Below are 21,453 nucleotides of genomic sequence, written 5' to 3'. Positions count from 1 at the left end.
CCTTAATGTGCGTTTCTTGAGATTTCCTGAAGATACACGTTGGATGTTATTATATTCGGGATATCGGCTATGCATTTTAGAGGACCGGCTATGTTTATGCGATACATCAAGTCCTACACGGTATAAAATTTGGAAGATGGACAACTATGGAGATGCAAGATCCTGGATAATGGAATATATCTTCGAACCACCATTACATGTACGTGCCAATCCGCTCAAACTTTCGACACCTGGTTTTATTCAGCCATATTCCTATCATCAATTTCCTAGCATCACTATCTACACCCCAAGTTTTTTTTCGCTCAAAACATTGGGAATTCACAATGTTCACTCGTTATGTTTACATTAGGAATATTTTGGTACTTTTTATAGATTTTTTGTATGTTTGTTTGATTGTGAACATTTTTTTAATTTATAGATTTATTGTACTGCCATTCCTTTCAGATTGAAACCAAATAAATCACAATATATACTTTGGCGTGTATTTTGTTTTTAACTTGGAAAAATAGTTAAGAGATTACATATTAATGGCAAGAAATGCAATTCCTTATATTAATGCACAAAATCTACTAGCATGCTAGGTGCATAAATCCTCATTAATGGATTCATTCATATTTGGTAAAGATAAAGTGGCAATTTCCTGATAAAATTTGAATCTTAAACCTTGCTTTTAGCAAATTCAAATTGATGAAGTGTTTTGTTGGGATATCACTTCACTTTCATTAATTAAAATTTTGTGACGGGCATAGGGTTATTTTTATTTCTTCTTTTATTTTCTTGGATGCTCTTTAGAAAAATATAAAATAAATTGTGGGGTATGTTCGAAAAGGAAAACTACATATCCTGTATAGCAAATGCTGCATATTTTTATGTGAATGGTGAGAGTAGTTAATTAGGCTTAATTATAATCATGAATTAATTGTGATTTTTGATTAATTAGTAATTATAAAAAATATGAAGAAAAGCCCAATATGTAGAACACATCTAACTATGGCCCAAACGAATTGGCCCAAATGCCTATAGGCCCATTCTCAAATGGACCTACTATATTTTCAATCCCAATCTATATATCATAGGTTGCTTAACATTAGTTTGTCCCGAGATATTCCTATATTGAAACATTATGAGATTATCCAAAATTAAACATTATCACGAAGAGAATGATAAGACTCATAAATCAAAACTGATCTTACGTCATAAAATAAATTATCAAACTCTTCTTGTCTAATCGAACAACATTTATAAGGCTCGTTCTTATCTAAACCATTAAACCAAACACCACCATAATTAACACGATTGGATACGGTAGTGACTCATGAACCTAATCTACACTTGCAACTCTATGTTTCTCAAAAAAGATGCATCTTGTTAGTATGAGTAATTAATCCATATCAAATCTGCTAAGCTCTCATTGAATATAAAGTTTCATATCTCTATATTCTCATAATCTCTCTCATTCTGGTGCGTTTTGATTCATTCATCGCCCCACTTCAGATGTAGGTGTTCGCTTCTTGTATGTGCCTATGCACCGACGATAACTCCCTACTTTTGCTCCGACGTTCATATACAATTCGAATTAAAATTAATATATGGTCTTTCCCATTAATGGCTTGATCACATACCGTCCACCAAATTATGTGCACAACTTACTTGGAGCATAAAATATTTGATGATTTAAATAGGAAAATATTATTGTGAAATGGACAATGTTGTCCCTACACATTGTTGAATGAATGGATGCCCTTGAGCCTTGTTTTTCAGCCACCACTTTAACTTAATACAAACCTCTCTAACTCAGAATTTTCAGCCCCTCCTCTTAAATGACTCTAAACTCAATACAATGTGATAAATACTCATACATATATGTATATATCATATTCAATTATAACTATTATAGTGACTCTTACACATGCCTCCATTTAATTTATTCTTGAAATTAATCCTGTTTTCCAAAGTTTGTATTTGTTTGATGTCGATATTTCTGCAACTTGAGTGAGAGAGGTCTGAGCAAGCTGTGATAATATAACTGGATCAAATGGGACGTGCATATCAATTTAATTACTGAAATATGAGTCCAAATATTAATCACATTATATACACATTCGGTATATATATGAGGTTTGAAAGTGACATTTTTATTAAACTAAGAGTGAGTTGTCACTTGTCATGAATAAAAAAATAACTGGCTTTTTTTGGAAAAAAAAAAAGTTATGAACAAATTAAAATTGGCTAAATTGTCATTTAATTATTACTTTTAGTTAGATGTTTCGTGCCCTGTGAATTACATCAAAGAATTTACATGGTTTGAATGTAATAAAATGACAATTCTTATGTGCGCGCATGGCAATAGCGTTCATTTTTATTTGGTCAATTGTTACGTATGTTACCATATTTATACTCTTTCTATTTTCTATTTGTCATTAAATGTCTTATATTTTCATTTTAAAATATCCATTATCAAATGTTTAATTCATTTCAATTTTCCTATTTTTACTAAAGGAAACATTTATTCGTGGACGAATAATGCTTAAATCTGTCATTTCATAACACATGCATACACTTACAACCCAATAACCTAGCTTTAACCTCATCCAACCATAAACTAAATCCACTAAATTAGAATGAATCAATCAATCGATCGATCATAGATACACTCTAATCATTTCTTCACATAAATATTATACAATACTAATACTACATGAAACATTAAATAAAAACAACATCCCAAACCCTAAAACCATTACAACCAAAAAATGATTTAACAATTAAAGTGGCTACAACTCACAAGCATGTAGGCTCCCTTTGTCTTTGCTCTTATCTTCCCCTCTCCATTCCTACTTAAACCCCACCTCCTCTTCAAAAACCTTCACTCCGATCTCTCTCTCTCTCACTCTATTAACATCTTTACATTTATTTTATTTCGGAAGTGAGCTGATAATCTCCGTATCATTATTCGATACACATCAATGGAGACTCAAGACGGCAGCAACGGTAGCCTTCGCGTTGATTCGTTCTCGTGCTACCTCGATAAAGCCAAAGAGAGCCTCGTCCACCGCGTCTCCGCCCAAGACCACAACAACATGACCATCAAATTCTCCGGCGGCGGCGGCCTCCGAGTCGACTCGTTCTCCCGCGCCTCGGACCACAACCTCCTCTTCCAAGTCCCCGCCCCCGTCCCGGACCCCACCGCCGCCTTCTCCTTCTCCCACCAATCCGCCGAGATCGGTGTCTTCGGCGCCGACCGCTACTTTAATACTATGAAGCTTCAATACCCCACCACCGCCGCCGCCGCAGCCCCCCGCCGCGCCGCCACGACCTCGGGATCGGGATCGGAGTCGGAATTGTCCGCCGCTACAACGTCGAACAGCCAAACCAATCTCCTCCGATCAAATCAATCGATTCAATTAAAGCAGAAGAAAGCCGCCGCCGCCTCCGCAGTTACCGCCGCTCGCCTCTTCACCGGATTCAGCTGCAGAAGCCCCTGCTTCGGCAATAAATCCGTCCGAATCAACGAATTCGTCGTCTCTCCGGCGAAGAATCAGCTAATTGAGAAGATCGAAGAGTCGCGGCGATCGATTGAAGTCTTCGGATCGTCTCGCAAAATTAGGGTTTCGAAAGGGCGAAATGACGTGGCGACGAACATGGAGCGGAAGCTGTCGATGCTGACGTGGGACGCGATTCCGGTGGGCGGGAGCAACAACCTCCCGACTTCAACCATCGGAAGCAGCGGCGGCGGCGGCGGCGACGCGGAGAGCGACGGCAGCTCGGATTTGTTCGAGATCGAGGACGTTTCCGGAAGCATCTACTCGGTTCTAGAAGGCGCGGACGCCGCCGCCGACAACGAGCCGAGCTGCGTAATGAGCCCCGCCACGTCGCTGTACGCGCCGAGCGAGGCCTCCATCCAGTGGAGCGTCGTCACCGCCAGTGCGGCCGATTTCTCGTCCGCGCTGTCGGAGTTCAACGACGACAGCGTCAGCGTCGCCGCGGCGGCGGCGAAACCGAGGGCTAATAGCAACCAAGGGCAGAAGAGTAGGCCTTCTCATGGATTGCTAGGGTGCAAGAGTGTTAAAGCTGTGGATGTTGCTAATGAGAATGTGTGTGTTAAGGTTAAGAACAAAACCCTAATTAATTAATCAATCAATCAACAATCATCAATTTGTTGTTTATGTATGTGTGTGAGAGTATAGTTTCAATACTATTAAGGGTTAATTGTATGTAAATTTACAAAGTTTGATCAAATTATGGTTTGTTCTGAACATTTCGATCCAAATTTGAATGATAAATCACAAAGTTTCAAAATTCTCATTGGTCTCGTGTCGATTTCGCAAGATAAATGCGATGCAGAGTTCGCGCACACGTATAAATTTTTGGTAATATGGATCAATTGTGACACAAACATGTATGAATGTGACGACGTGTACAGCTAAACCACTTCGTATTTGGTTGGATGAGACAATTGAGAATTTTTAAAAATTTGTGATTCCATAGCCAATTCATGATATTATTAATTAATTTTGTTGATTATGATTATGTTATAGTACATGATGATTGAGGATGCCGTGTAACAAGGCTTTTTGTTTTGCAATTTGGGTGTGTTTTTTGTGTCATCCAAAGGTAGAACATGTGTGTGTTGAAAACCCTAAAAAGATTGTGTATATATGTTGAGGTGGGCGTTTCTTGTCTGAGGGAATCGAAAGTTTGATGCACTAATTGTTTTGTCTGTGTTTTGTTGTGTGATTAAATATTGTGGAGATTCTTGAGTTGGGGTCACCAAGAATGTTTGCTTTTGTGACATAAATACCAACAATTCTATTATTTGCATGTTGACATACATGTGTTTCTTTGCAGTTGAAGGTCCTACATATGTTAATAATTTCATGTTCAATAAAATGTTTGCACTTATGTAATGTATAATTCAATGGGTACAAATTGGTAGCATCTCTAGTGAGCCTATTTTTCTTAAGTTCACAGGTATATAAAAGATTAGGTTACCGTAAAAATTACTCCATCAAACTTTGCCAATTTCTGAACAATTTCAAAACTTTGAAAATAGATTATACCGTAACTTTGACATTTTTTCTCAATTTTCTCATGGCGAAAATTGCAGCATACTATATGTTTGAATTTATTAATGTCACGCATACCTATGTAAAATTAAAGACGTGGTTGACTACGTGTATTAAACAAAACATAGTCTGTCACACATTAACCCTAGATCCCGCAGGTCGGATTTGCCACCGCCCGACCATCTTCTTCGTCATGCTAGGGTTTTGAAACTCTAGCGATGCCGTCTTGAATTCACACACTCTACTCCATGCGATTTAATCATAAATTTATTTTCTGTTAAATTTCGATTGGTTATATCTTACTCCTATTTTTTTAATTTAGATATTTAGTTGTCATAGACGTATTAACTCAAGGAAGAGGTCCCGGAATGGAATGTTTCTCCAAGGGACCAAATATAGGTGGAACGTCAATTTCATATGTAATTATAGTATAGTTATATTTATAGGTTTGAACAAAATACACTTAAAATAAATAAAATTGGACCACGTCGAATTAAATAGGGATCTCTTGATAATGTGTTAGAAATATTATGGTTGTATGTATAAAATAATACATAGGTGGCGTTCGGTTTTCAAGATAAAATAATATAAGATACAATCTAGGATTGAGTTGTGAGATTATTTTAGTCATAGGGGGTTAGCTATGACTAATTATCCTATGATTATCCATCTAGGATTGAGTTGGGGGACTAAATCTTATGAACCTGATTATCCATCTAGGATTGAGTTGGGGGACTAAATCTTATGAACCAAACACACTACTAATTTAATCATGAGATACAATCTTGCAAACCGAACACCCCATAATGTATAAAATAGTCGAATGCCATACATAATTGCAAAATATAGTAGTACTAACTACTAATAACTTCTATCTTGACCCAAACCAATTTTGGCCCATTAATCATCTGCAATAAACAGACAAGCCCAAACCTCCTATTTATACATATATATTTAATATTTAGATAAATTTTAATTATTCCAACAGTAGTAACTTGAAATGTGTGGGTATGAAAAAATTATAAGGTCTTAAGAGAACAATCACAATCTAACATTAGAAAAAAAAATCAAGATTTTAAAATTTAATATATCATCAAGTTTAATCTTACTAAGAAATGATTGAGAAATGGAGTACTACCCTAAGCCATATGACCAATAGTGGAGCTTAAAAATGGTGAGTTGGTAGACCCTCGGTCTTATGTTAATTTATTATTGTCAAGAAAAACTTAATTACGAGTATCTTATTCGTGAATGAAATGTTAATCACATTTTTATTTATTAATTATATAATAAAATAAATTAGTCGAACTTTAATTACTTCAACATAACAAACTCCACCCGAATTCGAAACTCAAAATACTCTTAAATAGAAACAACCAACATAGATTCAATTAATCACATTATGCAATACTGATATTTGGATGACACAATTGTCATTAATAATTATGCCACCTATAGTTTCAAATAAAATTGATGACATTAATTAGAAATTATGGCAATTAAGAAAAATGGAAAGATTAGATTGGGCTTAGACAAAATTAATGATGAGATTCTTTGGATTATCACAATTCTCACTTTATTAGTATTTTCTCATTACCTAATTCTTATAATTCAGTGCATCAAATATCAATCGGAACCCTAATCCCTAAATTTCCATCTTCTCTCTCTTTGGGTTTATTTAGGGTTTAAGGCCATCCCTCAAATTATCAATCGAAATCCAAAGACTGATTTTTTTTTTATTTTGTGTAAATTTTGCGGAGAGATATGGGAGCGGAGAAGAAGCAGAAAGTGGGAGGAGCTGATGAAGAGAGCAATGACACCGAGCAGATTGACGGCGAGCTCGTAATCTCAATCGAGAAGCTTCAGGAATTTCAAGACGAGCTTGACAAGGTGAGTCCGATTTCTCATGTTGATTTTGTTGGGAATTGAGGGAATTGTGATTTTCTCTGTTGATTTAATGGTTGTTTTATTGTTTAGAAAGAAAAAGGGGAACGGAATTGAACAATTTGAAGTGTTTAAGAGTGAGTGGGAGTTGAGCCATTGCTAATTTTGGAATATGGATTGAATCAGAGGGAAATTCTTCATCTTTTGTTTGTGAATTTGAAATTATTATATAATTGGAAATACTTTACAGAAGATAGAGTGTAGTGTTTTTCTATTTAAGGTGTTGTGTGATTTTTTTGTGCTATGAGATTGGTTTTGTAATTGGATTTCTAATTTTCAGTGTATTTTAGAGGCTGATGAGTGGATGTTTCAGGCTTTAGCAATTTGCTTGCTTTTAAGGTATAATTGTTTAACGGGCAAGGTGTAGGGCATGGCACGTACCTTTCGAAAAAGAGGTTATACACCATAGAATTAACTAGCCTAGTAGCATATGAAATTAAACACCTTCGGTTTTAGCTTAGGCTCCAGCAAGGTAAAACTTTGGTTTTCGTTCATTTTTGGCGATGTCGAGCTGAATATCAAATGTAAAAGTTGTGAAAACAGACTAACATTACGCTCTTCTTTTTGGTGATGGGTTACTGTTCAATACTTGAGTGATGCTCAAGTTTTATGACCATTATGGTTGAGAATGGAGTTCAATGCTACTAAAGTTATTCCAGCCTTTATTTATTTATGATGATATTGATATGATATTAGGTTTAGAAGAGATTGTTTTTGTACATTTTAATGCCTGTGTCCTGTTTTGAATCATCAATCATGGATCTAGAATATAGACTTTCGTATGTATGCTGGCTTATTCCTGTTCTTGTCAGAAACTGCAAAGCTAGTTTTTTCATATGAAGATGGTAACATTTGCCTTCATCACATATATTGCTCTGTTCTACATGGCATGATTCTCTTGGGATTATTGATCTTGTTCTTTCATTTTATTTTCTCGATGGTCATTAATTTCGTAATCGATCACTTGAACTTGTTATTCTGCTCAATGCAGATACAGCCCAAAGTGGATGCGATAGATAGTAACGAGTTTTTCTGTTTTCTATGTGCTTCCAGATCAATGAAGAAGCAAGTGAAAAGGTCCTGGAACTGGAACAGAAGTACAATGAAATACGGAAGCCTGTCTATGATAAGCGAAATGAAATAATTAAATCCATTCCTGATTTCTGGCTGACTGCTGTGAGTGGTTTATAACATTTAATAGATTAATTATGTAGTATGACTTTTCTTGGTAAATCTTTCCGCTGCTTAAAATTGTTCTTTTCCTACTTAATGTTCCCTTTGCTCTGGCAGTTTATGAGTCACCCTGCTCTCAGCGAACTTTTGTCTGATGAGGACCAGAAGGTTTTCATTTTTTTCTGTCGTTTATTAAGAATAGTCAATAGACAACGTTAATTATTATAAACATTGACGTTTAAGTTATTTCCTTTTTCATATGCCAGATATTTAAGTATTTGATTAACCTGGAAGTCGAGGATTGCAAAGATGTGAAATGCGGTTACTCCATCACATTTGTGAGCTTTTATCTTTGCTAATTCTGGATGATGTCTGTTGTTGGAAGTATGATTTACGTCTAGTCCATTTGAAGGTTTGATCTCATTCGAAAATCCCTTGTGTTTTTTATGTCAGGAATTTAAACCCAACCCTTACTTTGAAGAGACGAAGCTCACAAAGACCTTTACGTTCCTTGAGGAAGGTACAACCAAAATCTCATCAACATCGATAAAATGGAAAGAAGGCATGGTAAGCTTCAATTTATAGCTTTTAGAATACAGCCCTATACTTTGAAAGGAGATTGAGTCTATTGTGCCTCTCTGGCATTTGAAGGGTATTGCTAATGGTGTTGCTGCTGAAGAGAAGAAAGGAAACAAGCGACCTCAAACTGAGGAGAGGTTGGTACCTTCCGTTATCCTCTTCTGCTATTCATTTATTCCCTCCGATTCTTGCTGGAGCTGGTAGAAATTGGCGTATGATCACGATTCATCTAAAGTCTTGTATTTACTGTGATGATTATTTTTGAGACTAAATACGCTTTGAAATGCAGCTTCTTTTCCTGGTTCAACGAAAGCCAGCATACTGGTGACATGGTAGAGATTGACGATGAGGTAAACTTCTCAGGCTTATTATCGAATGAGCTTAGGCTTTATTTACATTTTACGCACCCTTTTTCAAAACAAAGAATAAATTTTTATGAATTTTTTTGTCTTGCCGTCTAAAGCAGATTGCTGAAATTATCAAGGAGGATTTATGGCCAAATCCCCTCAATTATTTTAACAATGTATGCATTATTCCCTAACTTCCTTCGATGTACACTTTCTACAATTTTTTCCAATTCATGCTTTCTATGGTCCACTTTCTAACTCTGCACTTTCCTAAACGATCTTGCTTTAGGAGGGCGCTGATGAAGAGGAATTCGTAATGGATGATGATGAGGTAAGAGGATACCCTTACATGACTTGCTACTTCCGAAGGAGGCTTCCATATCACTCTTCTCAAACTAGATTTTGAAGCGTTTATGAAAATTATTAAGCAGTTCAATTTAAACACCATTGCAGGACAAGGACAGTGATGGCTCTGAAGATGATGAAGAAGAGGATGACGAAAATAAAGATTAAACGAGGCGTCTCCAGAAAGTTTGGTTTTCATCAACTAAACAGGTTTATAGGTTTCTACAAGAGAGGATTTGAACCTAATCGTCTCTGTTTGAATTTGTGGCGTTGGGTATTCGTACTTCTAATTTTGTTTCATTATTTCTCGTGGCATTGATGGCCCCACCGGAAAGTATAGCTAGCTCGCGTTATCTACTGTAAGAACCGTCTCTGTCGATCCGTGCATCCTCTTATCTATTTTGATAAAATGAATCACATTCTTCTCCCAAGATATGGAACTTAGTTGGTTTTCTTCTGTCACCAGTTATAGTTGTCACCTCTCTACTAAGATATAGTACAATGTCTAGTTATTTGTTATACGAAAGTTATCTGCATAAATTTTTCATCATATTTTATTTAGGGGGAAATTGTACAAAAACTACTCCACTAGTCCACGAAAATTAGGGCACATTTGTCATTTTTGGTTGTCCATGAAAAATAGGACACGTTCAAAAAAAGAAAAGATTTCAACAACTTCTCTCTTACTTTTTTCCCCTTTTATTTTACTAATAATATGGGTCCTACATTCCACTAACACTATTTCTCTCTTATTTTTTTTTCCTCTCTCTCTTTTTTTCTCTTCTCTCCTACTAATAATATGGACCTCACATTCCACTAACATTACTTCTCTCTTAATTTTTTAATCATCTCTTACTTTACTAATTCTATATTAAAACCGTATCATTCACGAAGTGCTCTATTTTTCATGGAATATTATGTCTTAAATTCTGGTTTTTTCGTGGAATATTATGTTTGTTAAATTCTGGTCAATATTGTAACCGTGAAAACCAATCAGAAAAATAAAGTTTGTATATGTTCACAATTATTCCATAAAAAAAACTAATGGAATTATATCAGATATATCAGCCAAGGAATCATAAGTAGAAATATCATCAAAGGAATCGTAAGTGGAATTATGTGTGGCTATTTGGATTTGGAGTGAGCAAATTAAGTAGACAATATAAGAATTTATATAACCATAAACCTAGGTTTTTTTATGTGTACACTCTAGGACGAGAATGTTCATGGAGAAGGATCCCAACACCAGCGACAACTAGATTGCATGTACTGCACTGCTGGAGCGAAATTACAATTAGACCATCATTTGATTATGATGTACTCCTCTGTCCCACAAAAATATGCATTTTTTAATTTTGAAAACTCTTTTATCTCATTAGAACTCATTCTCCTCTAACAGTACTTTAATTACTTTTACTTTCTACCTCTCTTTCTTTACAAATTTTGCATCAAAATTCGTGTCGAACCCAAAGTGCATATTATTTTGGGACGAAAGAAGTATTTTTTAACGAAAATATTTATAGGGTTGCATGTGATTTTGGGAATAATATTTACGGTGTTACAGAGTTTTTTTTTCCTTTTCAACCCTTAGTGTGCATTGTACTCAATATTTAATTTATTTTCATGTTCATTAGGATTTGATATAGGAATATTTCCCAAATCCTTTAGTATAAATATTATCTTCCTTAATTATACTCAGGATTTAATTTATTTCCATGTTGATATAGGATAGGGGTGTGTTATATTACTAACTCAATACTTAATTATTAACTACAATTAAATAATAGTCATTAGATATTCAAATCAAGGGCCTAGATCATCAGCCACGGAATATCAATACGATCAACAAAAAACGTCAATAAGGATATTAAAGTCAATTTACAACAAATTTGTTATAACTAACTTTTGAAGAATATCCCATAACTTTAAAACGCATATAACTTTCTCGATTTAAATTATGTTTTCGCACAACATATATCAAATTAAAGATAATTTCATAAGGATTCTAACGAGATCTCACTTGCATATGTTCTGATGTCAAAATTTGAAATAAATTTAAAAAAATTTCATTTTTTTTATACAACAACAAATGTCAATATAGTATATAAAAATGTCAATATAATACATATAGAATGTCAATATAAGCAATGTGTTAACATTTTCAAAGTATTGTGTTGATATCTTTGAAACACTATATTGACATTTTCATCCAAAACCCTAATTTGGTAGTTTTTTTTTATCTTTTTCGATTTAATTAATAAAAGTGAAAATTACATGTGGCAAATTTTAGACCACAAGATTCCTAAAATCCTATAATCTTAAATTAGATGTAGTTAGCAATTAAATAATGAGTTAGCAATTGATCACTCCCATAAGATAAATCCTATAGTATAAATATCTCCCAAATCTAGTATAAATAAGTACGAAAAGAATTATTATCATGTTTTTATCCCTAATTAATTCTTATTTTCATAAGCCGCCGTCAAAGTAATATGGAGAGAGATCCTTCCAAGAAAGGTTTGCAAGAAATATGGAGAGAGATCCTTACAAGACTCCCTATCAGCTGCATTATGAGGTGTTGGAACGTTTGCAAGTTATGGCGCGATCTAATAGAAGAAGATGGTAGGCTTGCGAAACAATTCATGGCTTTCGATCGTGAAGACAAGATGGGGTATGCAGTCGCTGATGAGGACGGCCAGCCACTTTTCTGATTCGAATTGCCCCCTCCTTATTCAACACCTCACCATCGTTTGATAATTAGTTCAGTTAATGGTTTGCTTTTGCTGTGGGATGGATTGGATGATAATCATGATATTCTTTTCGTAGTCAATCCAATGACTTGTAAATATACTAAGCTTCCTCCTCTACCTACACGTAGGTGTGTATATGGATTTGGAGTGAACAAAATAAGTGGACAATATAAGATTTTATGTGTCGATGAATCTAGATTTTGTCAAGTGTACACTCTAGGAGGAGAATGTTCGTGGAGAAGGATTTCTGCATCAACGACAACTAGATTGCATACAGTACCATTGTGGGACTCATTTACACCTAGACCGTCATTCGATAATGCTATATTTTTTAACGGAAATATTCACTGGGTTGCTTGTGATTTTGAGAATAATTTTTTGGTTTGTTGCTTTGATCTTGAAATAGAGCTTTTTACCAGTTTTCCTCTTCCTCTTCAGCCACTTGATGAGGATATCTTGATTTATCTTGAGAAAACACGCTTGCATGCATTACATGTGAGATATCACCTATGCATTTTAGAGGATCGACTATGTCTATTGGACACATCATCATCTAGACTCACTTCTACAATTGGGAAGATGGACAACTATGGAGATGCAAGTTCTTGGATAATGGAATATACCTTCGAATCACCAACATACTGTTATAATCCAATCAAAGTTTTGATGAATGGCGACTTATTGCTTAATTGCCGTAGTAGAATGTATATCTACTACAAAAACACCGAAGCTTATACGCTAAGTGGTGTTCTACCACTATATTCCTATTATTACTTGCCTAGCATCACTAATTACATCCCAAGTCCTTTTTCACTCAAAACATTGGGAATTCACAATGTTCAGTCATTATGTATTCACTAGGAATGTTTTTGTACTTTCATAGATTTTTGTAAGTTTGTTTCATTAGGAATTATTTATGGTTATATAGATTTATTGTACTAGTTCTTTGTCACAACATATACTTGGGCGTGATGTATTTTATTTTCAACTTGGCAAAAGAATTTAGCAATCTAAGGCTCAGACTTATAGGCCACATGAGCAAGATTGAATAAATATAGGAATTTACTGATATTCATGTATGTGATAAGAACACTTCATATATATATTTTCAAAATCATTATAGTGAGCCCACACAATGCTAGAGCTTATAAGTTGATGGCAAGAAATGGCGTCAACTATACTTCATATCAAATTTTATGGGAAATTGTTAAAAAAAGACTATAAAGTTTTGTCCTGGTCCATCTCGTAATTTGAAAATTAATTGGAAAAACTTAAAATTCGTATTTATTCACTATTATTCCATAAAAAAAAGTTAATAAAATTATATTTGATATGCCAGCTTAAGAATTACATGTTGACAAACATTAATAATTTGTTAGATGTAGGTGGCCTGATTTTCCAAGATGGATCAAATTTTTTGATTTGAGTTATGACGCAAATCATAATTTGATTGAATTTCATTACTTTTTGCCTGTTAACCTTCTATTTAATCATATAGTTTGTAAAAAATTGAGTATGTTTGGATGTATATATATATCTCTATTTAGTTAATCCTAGATTTTGATATAATATATTAATTTGATTAGAATATAATTAGGTTTGACGTAGAATGTGATCAAAACAAAAATTGATAGTCAATACAAAACTAGGCCTAAATGTCAATCTCATAGTCAATAATTAACCAAAAAAAAATAAGGTCATTATTAATTAGTTTTAAATTATTTTATAAAATTTGGATTTAAAGTTATTTTTAGACTATTTTAAATTATACTTATGAAAATGACTTAAAAATAAATTAACGGTGATTTAAAAATGACATCGTATATTTGGCTCACAACCCGGTTTAATGTAGCATAATTATAATATGCTCTCATTTTCATTTTCTCAATATTTTTCTATCATTTTCACCGTTGCACACTTGGAATATGGCAAAATTGGCCTTTACTATACTATACATCCAAAATTGGTTAAAAATCAAACTACAAAGCAATATCTTAATCTTGATTTAGAAAAAAAAATGTTCACATATTGAATGCTACATACGGATCAAATCTGTCTCCAGCAACAAAACCATGCATCTGATCTTCACTCTCAACCCAACTGCACCCAGCTTTCTTCTTCACTCTTCTCAAACTCATCACCTTCCTAACCCGATCCGCCTCGCCCCACCTCCCGGCCTCCGCGTACATGTTCGACAGCACCACGTAGTACCCGGGATGATCCGGCTGCAGCTCAAGAAGCCTCTCCGCAGCCCAGCACCCCACCTCCACGTTCCCATGAACCCGACTAGCCCCGAGCAACGCCCCCCACGTGTTCGCCCCTGGCTCGACCGGCATGCCCCTAACAACCCCCACCGCCTCCTCCATAAGCCCGTTGCGCCCTAGAAGATCCACCACGCAAGAATAATGCATCTCCGATGGCGCCACGCCTTGCACCAACATATCGTCGAAGATCTCCCTCCCCGTCCTGACTAGGCCGCCGTGGCTGCAGGCCGACAGCACTGCTATGTAAGAAACAGAGTCGTGTCGGACGCCATCCTCCTTCATGGATTTGAAGAGCTTGACTGCGGCCTCGAACTCCCCGAGCATCCCGAATCCTAAAATCACCGTGTTCCACGAAGCAGTATCCTTAACCGGGATCAGATCAAACACCTTCATCGCAATGTCAATCCGCCCACACTTAGTGTACATGTCCAACAGCGAGTTTGCAACGAAGAGATGCTCGTCAAACATCCTAATCACGGCCAGCGCGTGAATCTGCCTCCCTGCCTCAGACGCGGACATGTTCGCGCAGGCAGCCAAGACTCCGGTGTAGGAAACAGTGTCATGACTCATCCCCACCATTTCCATCTCTCGGAATAAGGTTATAGATTTCGAGCTCTGGCTCGTCTGAGAGTAGCCAGCGATGAGGATGTTGTACGACACCTTATCCCTGGGCGATATGTCAAACATAGCCTGAGCAAGGTCGAGGCGACCACACTTGGCATACATGTCTGTCAAAGCATTTGAGACAAATAGCTCAAATGCTGGCCAGAAACGGACACACCTAGCGTGCAATTCTCTGCCACGACGAAGAGAGCCGACTCTCCCACAAGCAGGAAGAACATTGGTCAGAGTAATGGAATTAGGAACTTCACCATGAGCTTGCATTTCTCTAACTAGCTCTATAGCTTCCGTTGCAAGCCCGTTCTGTGTCATGTTCCCGATCATCGTGTTCCACGACACTATGTTCTTTGCATCAATCGCGTAGAAGACCTCCCAAGCCTCACTCATACGCTTCCATTTGCCATACATGTCAATCAACGCATTAGCAACGAAGACATCACAATCCATGTTCGATTTCACACTGAATCCGTGAAGCTGTGAGCCCTCATTGAACAGATTCAGCTCCGATATCAACGGCAAGATTGTAGCAATCGTCACAGTGTTCAATCTCACACCCTCAACGATCATCGATCTAAAACAATCCAACGCATCTCTCGTTAAACCCCTATACGAAAAACCACCAATAATCGAATTCCAAGAAACCTCATTTCTCTCATCCATCTCACGAAAAACTCTCTCAGAAGCCCTCAAATTCCCACACTTGCCATATGCGTCAACCAACGCGTTTCCAACCTTCGTTTCGCCACCCAAACACGCCTTGATCGCGTAACAATGTATCAAACGGACAAACCTCTCGTCCTCCAACGCAGCACACGCTGGCAAAACACTCACAACACTAATCACATTTGGCAAGAAATCAGACTTTAGAAACATATCCCTAAACAAACCAATTGATTTTGAAAAACAGTAATCATCCGAAAAAACCCGAATAACTGTATTCCATGATATCAAATCTCTAACCGGCATTTCATCAAACACTTTATCCGCACTCCTCAATTCGTCACAGCTACCGTAGAATAAAATCAGGGTGTTATTCACAAACAAATCTCCATCAAGTCCAGCTTTAATCAGCCTCGCGTGGATTTCTATCCCCTTCGACAAGCGGCGGGAATCGGCGCAGAGCTTGAGCGCGAAGGGGAAGGTGTAGTCGTCTGGAAAAAAAGGAGTTGCGGCGAGTAAATGGTTGTAGGCGGCGAATCCGAGATCGGAGGCGGCGGGGAGGAGCGTGGAGGAGCGGATTAGGGTGTTGTGGAGGAAGCTGGAGGTGGAGAAGGGGGCGGAGGGGGAGAAGAGGGAGAGGAGGGTGTGAGGGGGGGAGGAGGCGTGGGCGGCGTAGGAGAGGATGAGGGCGGCGGCGAGGGAGACGCTGGAGGGGAGGAGGCCGTGGAGGAGGGCGAGGGCGTGGAGGCGCTGGGTGGCGGGGAGGGAGCGGGAGGCGGCGAGGAGGGGGAGGAGATTGGGGCATTGGGGAGGGGATGGGGAGAGGGAGAGGAGAGAGAGACGGCGGAGGAAGGTGTGAGTGTGAGTGTGAGTGTGGGTGTGGAGGAAATGGGAATGGTGGAGCATAGCATTTCGATAGTGATGAGAGTTTCAGTTCGCCATAACTGTTTTATGCTAATCCTCCATTGCAACGCCTACTCGTTGAAGAAATTGTTTGACTTTATGAAGTAAAGTGGGTAAAAAAATTGGTGGAATTGAGACCTATTTTTATATATTAGTTTTATAATAATATGAGAGTGAAATGAGTTAGTAGAATGTAGGGTTCACTTACTAAATATGATAAAAGTGAAATGAAATATTTATTGGCGGACGGACGAAAAAGAAAAAATGAGATTTAATGGCAGAGAGGGAGTAGAAATTAATTTTGATAAAATATACTTCCTCCTACCATGATTAAATGTCTTAAATTAACTTGACATGGATTTTAACAATTATAATAAAAATGAATATAAAAAGTTATGGGAGCGTGAATTCTATTTTTATATAATAGTTTTAAAATAAAATGTGAAGTGGTATGAGTCACTGGATAATGAAATCTATAATAAAAAAAATGGTGTAAAAATTAAATGAAACATTTATCTATGAACGAACTCAAAAGGAAACTTGAGACACCTAATCTAGGTGGACAGAGGAAGTACTTTTATTTTCAAAATTTGGGTTAAGGTTTAATAATATAGGGAATTTTTGCACATCTTTTCTTTGGGTATGAAATCACTAAGTACAATAAATTTAGATTCGTTCAAATTGGGCTTCGTATAGTGTTTGTCATGTATTTTTAACGGCCTAAATAAAAATTTTGTTGGGCCACCACAACATTTTCTTATAATATAGTTTCATAGATAGTAACGTATTAAAAGATATAATTATAACATAATAATACTTGATTTCCTCGTTAGATACGACTTCGGAGAATATAAATATTAATTTTTAGAATTTTCACCTAAGTACGAAACAGATAATAAGCATAATTAATACCTCCATCTCATGGTAGTTGAGTCCGTAATTTTTTTGGATTCTTAAATTAGCTGGGTTATTTTTTTAGCAAAATTTTTATATTTTCTTATATTTTACTGTCTTACTTTATTCTCTTCTCACTTATCAGCCCCGATATTTTAAATCCAATGCTTAAGAAAAAATGTGTCAACTATCTTATGACGGGGAGAGTATCATATTTAGAATTATTATTGAAGATTTAAGATAAATTGAAAAGAAAAGAAATGGTGATGCATAATTATGATTAGTTCCTTGTTAGATAGGAGGGGGATAAAATATTCATTTTAGAATTTTCACTTGATAAGTTTCATACAAAATTGATTAGAGGTATATACTGGAGTACTATATTTAAAGATAAATTGAAAAGAAGAAAAATGGTGATGCCACGTAGGCATAAATAATGAGTTTGTGTAATAGTTCATGTGGTAGGACTAGCTGTTTTTGGGTTCTATTTTCTTCTTCGTGGTCTGTTTTTTTGCCAGCTTCTTCTCGCCTTAGGCAAATATTTGAGTATCTTTTGCTATCAGCCCGGTCCAATAATTGTCATACCAAAGACTTCATGTTCGAATCCGAACAAAAAATTTGAGTTCTTGTCACGTGCATGTTCTATTGGATCGAATCGAATCTGATTATAATGGAGCAATAAAAATATTGCTCACAGCGAATAAAATCAAATCAGACCGGATGCAAATTGAACTCTTGTCACATGCATGTTCAATTGGATCGAGTCGAATCAGATTATAATGAAGCAATAAAAATATTGCCCACAACGAATAAAATCAACTCAGACCGGACCTGATGCAATAAAAATATGGCCCGTGTACAAAATCGGCCCGGCCCGGCCTACTTTTATTATTAAATTATTGTACATGTGACATGAGATTTCCAAAATGCAGAGATTGATGGGTAAAGTGGAGAATTATTTGGGGTGCGTGCTACTGTTTTTGGAGGTAAATTAAAGTTAGGTGATGTGACTCCAAATAATTGATTTTGGTATGTCTGTAATTTGTATGTATATATATACAAATGTGTGTGTGTGTGTGTATGGAGGCAACAGTTGTCATTGCGTCAGCTCTTTCTCTTCCACCCAACGCCCAAAGATTCCAACTGTCTCACTTTTCACATCTTCTAGCAATATAACCTAAGAGCATCTCCAATGCATGTATGTCCCACTCGGACATCCACTAGGACTTCCCAAAAACATCTCTTGTCACGTCACTAGGACTTCACATCCCACTGCCAGGTCACTAGAACTTCCTCTGCACAATCCGTCTTTCTCATCGCCCTTCCCACTAGGACTTCCCGAAATTAAAAAATAAATACCGGACTACCGACCCATGCCACAATGGCGGACGTCCGCTCGCCCGTCGCCCGGACGTCCGAGGACATGCGACGTCCATACGGGACATCCGTATCCGAGTGCCTTCGTTACAATGGTGGATGTCCCAGTCGCCCGTCGCGGATGTCCGACCGGACGTCCGCCATTGGAGATGCTCCCCCTCATTATACACCAACTAATATGTTCCTCTCATATGGATAATGTATGTGTGTATATAGGGCCTAGCTTAGGTAGATTCCCATCTTTAGGTAGCATTGTAAAATGATACTATGTGATTTTTTTATTTGGACTGTGACGAATAACATGACATGAAAAATTCAAACCGGCTACCGATGATAAAATTACTTACTGCTCCAACTTTCTTTTCCTGCGTTGATATTAGCACGACGTGCGTGAGTTCATGGGTATGATGTCTTTCTCTATGTTGTACAGAGGATGTGCTGAGTTCTACCTTTGGTTTGAATTGCTTGTAGAATTTGTATATTTTTTGTTGTCAGTAAATTTCTATAATGGTTTGTTGGCGACTTATAGAACAGTGTTTTATGCATCTACTGTTATTATTTTTGCGATAAATCCTTTTTGACTGCTTTGTTGAACTCATTCTCATTAGACTTGACTACTTTTTCATACATGCTAATTGGATTTGGTAGTTTAAGTATTTTTCTAACTAAAAATACATAACATATTGGCGTCGGAGTAAGCACCGTTGAGTGGTCGCCGGCGTATAGATGTACAAACATTTTTATGTATTAAGCAAATGCATTTTTTGGATATAAGTTATATACATATATAAAGCAATGACTTGTATTCTTTGTCGAAGTATCACATTAAAATTAACCAGTTTTCATTTTTGCTTAATCATTTTATACTACATTAAATATGTTGATTATATACATATTTTTGCACTATAATTTTAATATCCAAATAAAATCCGTGTGTCAAAAAGAAATAGTAGACCAAATAAAGTGGGACGGAATAATCATTCATGAGCCTATCATGAATTTATTAAAAAGCACGTTTGAATTATTTACATAGTTGTGTCAATCAAATTGGCCTATTTTTCGAGGCATGAAACGAAAGTATGGCATTCTCTTTAATTTATCTACTATATATGTTACAGAGAAAATAATTCAAAGTTTTCTACTCCCTCCGCCCCGGATAATTCGTCTCACTTTGACCGGGCACGGATTTTAAGAAATATAATGAAAAATGAGTTGAAAAAGTTAGTGGAATGTGGATCCTAGTTTTATATATTAGTTTTATAATAAAATGTGAGTAGGAATGAGTTAGTGGAATATGAGGTCCACTACCAAAAATGGTAAAAGTGAAATGTGACAAATTATGTGGGACGGACCGAAATGAAAAAATGTGACAAATTTTCCGGGACGGAGGGAGTAATTTGTAAGTGTTTAGTGAGTTAAGTACTGGTGAGACAAGTAGACAATTAAATGAAATAATCGTAATTTATTTCCCAATATACATCCATACAAACTAAAATGAAAATTTGGGGCCTCCCTCAAAACCAAGAAATGAAACTATTGAACCAAAACCAAAAATCATTGGAGACAGAAATGAAAGTAAAATAAATGGGAGGTTGTGATGTTTAGGGATTGTGGTCTGAAAAGAAGCAGCAAAAGGAAACTGGTCCCAATTCACATGGCAACAGTCACCTTTGATTTCCCTCACTGCTTAGCAATCTTATGGTTACTTGATTAGACAAACAACTTATCATGTGTTATATGCTCTTGCAACATCATTTATGTATCTATATTATTTTGTCCCATTTTTACTTAGTTCAACATTGCCAACTACTATTAGTATTTCAATTTCCAAAATTTCTTTCTATCAATTTCTTTAATATGTGGTGTTTGTGATAAGCAATAAATGAATAGTACAAGATATAGATAAAAAAACGCTCTATTCAAAACTACTAGAGAAGAAAAGCAACGGACGAACATAAGACAACATAAGCAAAGGAGCAGCACACATCCTGATATTATCTGTCATCCTCATCCACATCAGAACTAGTGGTCTAAGAGGAATTTCAAGTTAGAGAAGAAGAGTACTTGTGATCGATATTTGACTTTTTCTGTTAGAAGAGAGATAGTTCAAAGGTAAATTGTCAATTTAATTTTGGTCAATTCCACAAGGTTTAGAAACAGAATATTAAATCATAAAGTGATTAAGTGAATGAAAACAAGGTCTCTCAAAAGATAAAATTGGAAAATGAATGAACGTGATATTTGTGATTTCATTCTCTTTAATATTAAAGTTTGCAAGTTATCCTGTATTTTTCAGTTAAATACTAATGTATAGAATAAAATTTTGTACACATGCATTGTTCAATAGAAAGACAAACTATAATTTTCTAAATCAAAATTAGAAAAATAGAGCTTACTATTATTTCTTATTTATTTGCTTTTTGTATATATATTTATTTTTGTACACCTTTGTAAATTAATTATTTAGGTATATGAAATTATGACGAAGTAGATATAACTCATTATCATACTTTCAAATAAAAAAAAATAG

The 21,453-nt window shown here is 36.1% G+C and overlaps 3 protein-coding genes across 3 annotated transcripts; 2 read left to right on the top strand and 1 right to left on the bottom strand.

Moving 5' to 3' along the window:
• The first annotated feature begins 2,882 nt into the window (after window positions 1-2,882).
• On the top strand, window positions 2,883-4,257 carry LOC121780023 (protein PHYTOCHROME KINASE SUBSTRATE 3-like). Its single transcript, XM_042177541.1, has one exon. It carries the CDS (start codon window positions 2,967-2,969, stop codon window positions 4,131-4,133), a length of 1,167 nt encoding a protein of 388 aa, XP_042033475.1. The 5' UTR covers window positions 2,883-2,966; the 3' UTR covers window positions 4,134-4,257.
• Window positions 4,258-6,666: 2,409 nt separating this feature from the next.
• Window positions 6,667-9,885, top strand: LOC121780025 (NAP1-related protein 2-like). The gene is made up of 10 exons (XM_042177542.1): window positions 6,667-6,956; window positions 8,064-8,186; window positions 8,301-8,351; window positions 8,450-8,521; window positions 8,637-8,750; window positions 8,835-8,899; window positions 9,052-9,112; window positions 9,229-9,285; window positions 9,399-9,440; window positions 9,563-9,885. Exons 1-10 carry the CDS (start codon window positions 6,831-6,833, stop codon window positions 9,620-9,622), a joined length of 771 nt encoding a protein of 256 aa, XP_042033476.1. The 5' UTR covers window positions 6,667-6,830; the 3' UTR covers window positions 9,623-9,885.
• A 4,243-nt stretch (window positions 9,886-14,128) lies between these two features.
• On the bottom strand, window positions 14,129-16,655 carry LOC121779253 (pentatricopeptide repeat-containing protein At1g18485-like). Its single transcript, XM_042176568.1, has one exon. It carries the CDS (start codon window positions 16,653-16,655, stop codon window positions 14,226-14,228), a length of 2,430 nt encoding a protein of 809 aa, XP_042032502.1. The 3' UTR covers window positions 14,129-14,225.
• Window positions 16,656-21,453: the final 4,798 nt, after the last annotated feature.

This window comes from Salvia splendens, chromosome 19 (assembly GCF_004379255.2).
Source record: "Salvia splendens isolate huo1 chromosome 19, SspV2, whole genome shotgun sequence".
Classification (NCBI taxonomy): domain Eukaryota; kingdom Viridiplantae; phylum Streptophyta; class Magnoliopsida; order Lamiales; family Lamiaceae; genus Salvia; species Salvia splendens.
The sequence above is the reverse complement of the archived record's forward strand: the minus strand, read 5'-3'. Positions and strand labels throughout refer to the sequence as shown.